Below are 4,091 nucleotides of genomic sequence, written 5' to 3' on the forward strand. Positions count from 1 at the left end.
TTTGTAACAGTAGGGTATTCATAGCAAACATAGTTAACTACTTTGCATCAAAAGAAGCAACCAAGGGGTTGGAGATTATCCTTTGGACTTGCAGCTCCACCTGCTGTTCTACTATTTGGTAGATGACAAATCTAGAAGCAACTCTTTTAGCAATGTGATTGCAGAGTATAATTGTGGTGGTAGTGCTGCTGCTGTGCATTTACATGATGGGTTTCACATGGTCGATCATGAGGCTCTCTAGGTTGGATGATCCATAGTGAAACTTTCCTAATGGATACGAGGACCGCAAAGTTTTGCATTTGCAGTGATCCAAACATGCTGTTCACTTTCTTAATTGCTCAAGCCTCCTTGTCAGTGCTGTGCTGCAAACAGATTATGATCTTCTTCACCGGGTGGATTGTTATTATGGGAGTATTTTTTGCCTTTCATCCTGTTGCCAGAAACAAATAATGTAGCTATTGATCTCATGGTTGCAAGTGTTTGGAAGATATTCATGGTTGATGACGACGAAATAACGGCATTGAAGTAGGAAGGTGCACAAATCCAAAAGGGATATTTTTTTTTTTCTTTTAATCAAGATCCAATATACCGGATTTTGACTGTCCTTGCTCAAACCACACTGAAAGAGATATAATTATCAAAACCAACAAGTCCAACGAGCAGGAGGCGTGAGGATTTAATTTTATAGCATTGATTTTAAATTTGATTAAGAGTTTTTGCTTCTGGGTCTTAATATAATTTCACCTGTTAGTACTTGGTATATGTTGATTTCCATGAAGTTTTGGGGTAATGACCTTGTGGACTTGGATTGAACATATAAGCTTCATGGATTACTCAACAACTTGAAAGTAAAAATGCTGTCAGACCCAATTTACAAACAAAGAACTGGTAAAAATTGAAGAAAAATCATCCTACTATGTTTCAATATAATAACAATCCCAACACTAAAGCAACAGCAACGTCCTCGACATATAAACCCCAACAGGCTAACAGAATATTGCAAACTCTCCTAATAAACAAACACAGAAGCACAAAAACTTAAGGCCAACACAGGCATCCCAAACTTACCCAGAAGCCCCTTGGACGGATAAGGAGCACTGCTCTTCGGAGTGGACGACCCAGGAGTGGACCCGGGAGGTGAAAGGGACGGAGAAGCAGCAGGAGAACCAAAAGGAGCCGTGGCTATAGAAGATTTATTAGGAATGTGGATATCAACCTTTTGTCCACTCAGGCAATGTCCGGGAATGCCACAGAGGAAGTAGTGATGACCAGTCTTGTTGATGAGAATAGAGTCATTGCCACTCATGTAGGTGACCAGAGGGGACGAAGCATTGCAGGCTTGGAAGTTCGGTTCTGCCACTCGCAACACATTGTGGCGTTCCTTATGATACTCAAAAACTATGAGTGCATCATCATCATCATCACACCACCAATTGCAGCACCATTAACAGTTTAACACAAATGGAAAAGCACATGAGTTTCAGAAAGACTGAAAAATCACTGTAAGTCATATGAAACTCACAACTGTAAATCAACCCATTTTTCATAATCTAATAATAATTCAACCTTCAAACCAATTTCTGCCACCACTTGTGGATAGAAATCTTAAATGTGTCATCAAACACCATAAGAAGTTAACACGGGTGAATTTAGGTCCCACTTTAGAGTCTGAAACCGATCAGAAAACAGAATCAGCGATGATTCTTTTTTGGGTTTGCTTCAAGATAGAAATAATGGTTAGTTGATACCAATAGCGATGTTCTAAGTCTACCTCCTTTGGAATCTCAACTTTGATGTTGTAATCCCTGTCTAAGAACTATTGTGACATCATGAGGAATAGATGGCTCTGTCGGTGGTCTTGAAGGCTTATCTGCATGCCGTAAAGTACCAAACTGAGGAACGGGTGTAGACTGCCCTGCATCATCTCTCCTGTCGATTATCCTCACAAAGGCAAGAATCTTAGCAAGAGTTTTGTGAGTCTGTTCCCGAGCCTGAGTTTAGACCATGAATTTGTGTCTTAGCAGAAAAGCTTGAAAAGGACTGACGAGTAACAAAGGTACACCACCCAATAGAAAAGTGTCAGATTTCTATGTAAAAGCAATAACCCAACACCTGGCGTAGCCTAGCCCGAAGGCGGCTTATAAGGATTTGGGCATCGTATTCTTAATGACTAACTTTTAAAGATGAGTTCAACCCGAGTATCAGCAGATAAGAGAATGAAACATCACCCGTTGCCCGCTCCTCAATGACAACGGATGGTGGGGTAGACGTCTCAATAGGTGGTGGTAGTGGTGGTGGTGGTGGAAAAAAGATATTTTCTGTGAAGAGAGTGGGGGGCGGGGGGTGGAGGCATCAACCATGGCCACGCCAGAAAGTTACACATTTATTACCTACACATTCATGGTATAGAGTCAAGAAGGTAAGACTGTAGACTGTGTGGTTGGAAAAGCCAAAACCGCAAGTGGGATAGGGTTTCAAGACAGGTCCCATGGGGGAAGGCAGCTTTTGCACCTGCGTGTGTGTGTGTGTTTGTCCACCGTCCACACATTTCACTTGATATTATTACTGGTTATAGTCTCGAATCGTCTTTTCTTTCCCTTCTCCCCCTTTTGTCATGGAGGTAAAGAAAAAGTAGATAACAGCCACTCAAAAGTGACTTTCATTTCAGAGGGGAAAAGCAGGGGATGATGTCGGTAGGACAATCTGAACAGAAACTGACTGCAAAAATATCTAAACAAGAAGGAATAGGTGAATTTGTAGACGCTAAAAAAAAAAAGGGTAAATCATGGAACAATAGACTGTCGGCACCAACATTTAAGAAATGAATAGACATTAAACAAACCAAGTTCCTTTTCTTCGGAAAGGAAGTCAAGAAAGCATAGAAGACTAAAGAGTTAAAGAGTCAAAATAATCTGCAAAAAGCTTAACAAGAAAAACAGAGCATTGGCAAACAAAGTAGAGAAGCAAAGATATCGAGACACAGAAGCAGAGGAAGCTAACATACTAAAAATAGAAAGATAACACAGAAGACCTCACAAAACCTAAAGCCAAAAACCAATGCCAGAACAGGACAGGAAATGGAAAATGCAAAGAGGTACTTGAGAAGAGGAAAGACCTCTGATTCCACAAAAATTGTGGAAAAAAAAAACAGAACAAATAGAACCCAAATAATAAATTCCTCAGAGAACATTTCAAGTATAACAGTACAACCCATATAATGAATTCCTCAGAGAAGATTTCAAGTATACTAGTAGAACCCATATAATAAATTTCTCAGAGGAAATTTCAAGAATACAAGTTTGAAGAAACTCACTGATGATGTCCCCAACACGGAAGGTCTTACTCTCAGCCCAGGCAGTGTAGTTATAGTTTCCAAGAGTTGTCCAGCCAGTAGATTCCCCAACCTTATACTCAGCAGCCAAGGAGATCTCCAAGGATGCCATAACCAAGAAGAACATAACCATAGCTCTCTGAACAAAACCCATGGCTCTGAAACGCACAGAGAGGAGACAAGAGACACACAGGAAGTGAGGGTTCGTGGCTGTGTGTGTGTGTGTGTGTACGTGTGTTAAGGAAAGCTGAAGTAGCAAGAGAGGTGTGGATCAAAAGAGATTGGTATTGCGATTTGCGAGGAGAGAAACGGAATTAGATAGTTTAACAGAACTATCCCACCAGAATTTCTGACTTCACTAAATTCTATATCTGGTTTTTTGATTTCGGATTTCCACACATATAAAGAGATGGACAGCTATATTTTCCTCAGTAGACAATAATACCCTTAATATGTTGTGATATCCTACTACAGTGCCACACAAAGATAAAAGTCACGGGACCCGTGTGGGACGCAGGGGCCATGATCAAACAGTCAGACACATGGGGCCGGAAATAACCGATGCGCCCTCATGAATGGCAGAAATTCTATCCCAATGTATCAGTGCGTGGATTTTCATTGGTTGCTACTTGTGGCGTGGCCTCTACATCCCACGCAGAGAACAGTCCCCAAAATGAATAGTTCAAGTACTTAAGTAGGACTATAGGTCGATTATTACATCAACAAATCACTGGCTGTCCAATGGTAATGCAGGAAAAAG

The 4,091-nt window shown here is 40.9% G+C and overlaps 1 protein-coding gene across 1 annotated transcript; it reads right to left on the reverse strand.

Annotated features, from left to right (window-relative positions):
• Window positions 1-808: 808 nt before the first annotated feature.
• On the reverse strand, window positions 809-3,535 carry LOC122656679 (mavicyanin-like). The gene is made up of 3 exons (XM_043851296.1): window positions 3,314-3,535; window positions 1,150-1,398; window positions 809-1,113 (listed from the first exon to the last, which is right to left on the reverse strand). The coding sequence occupies exons 1-3, from the start codon at window positions 3,483-3,485 to the stop codon at window positions 1,010-1,012; spliced, it is 525 nt and encodes a 174-aa protein (XP_043707231.1). The 5' UTR covers window positions 3,486-3,535; the 3' UTR covers window positions 809-1,009.
• Window positions 3,536-4,091: the final 556 nt, after the last annotated feature.

The sequence above is a fragment of the Telopea speciosissima genome, chromosome 1 (assembly GCF_018873765.1).
Source record: "Telopea speciosissima isolate NSW1024214 ecotype Mountain lineage chromosome 1, Tspe_v1, whole genome shotgun sequence".
Classification (NCBI taxonomy): domain Eukaryota; kingdom Viridiplantae; phylum Streptophyta; class Magnoliopsida; order Proteales; family Proteaceae; genus Telopea; species Telopea speciosissima.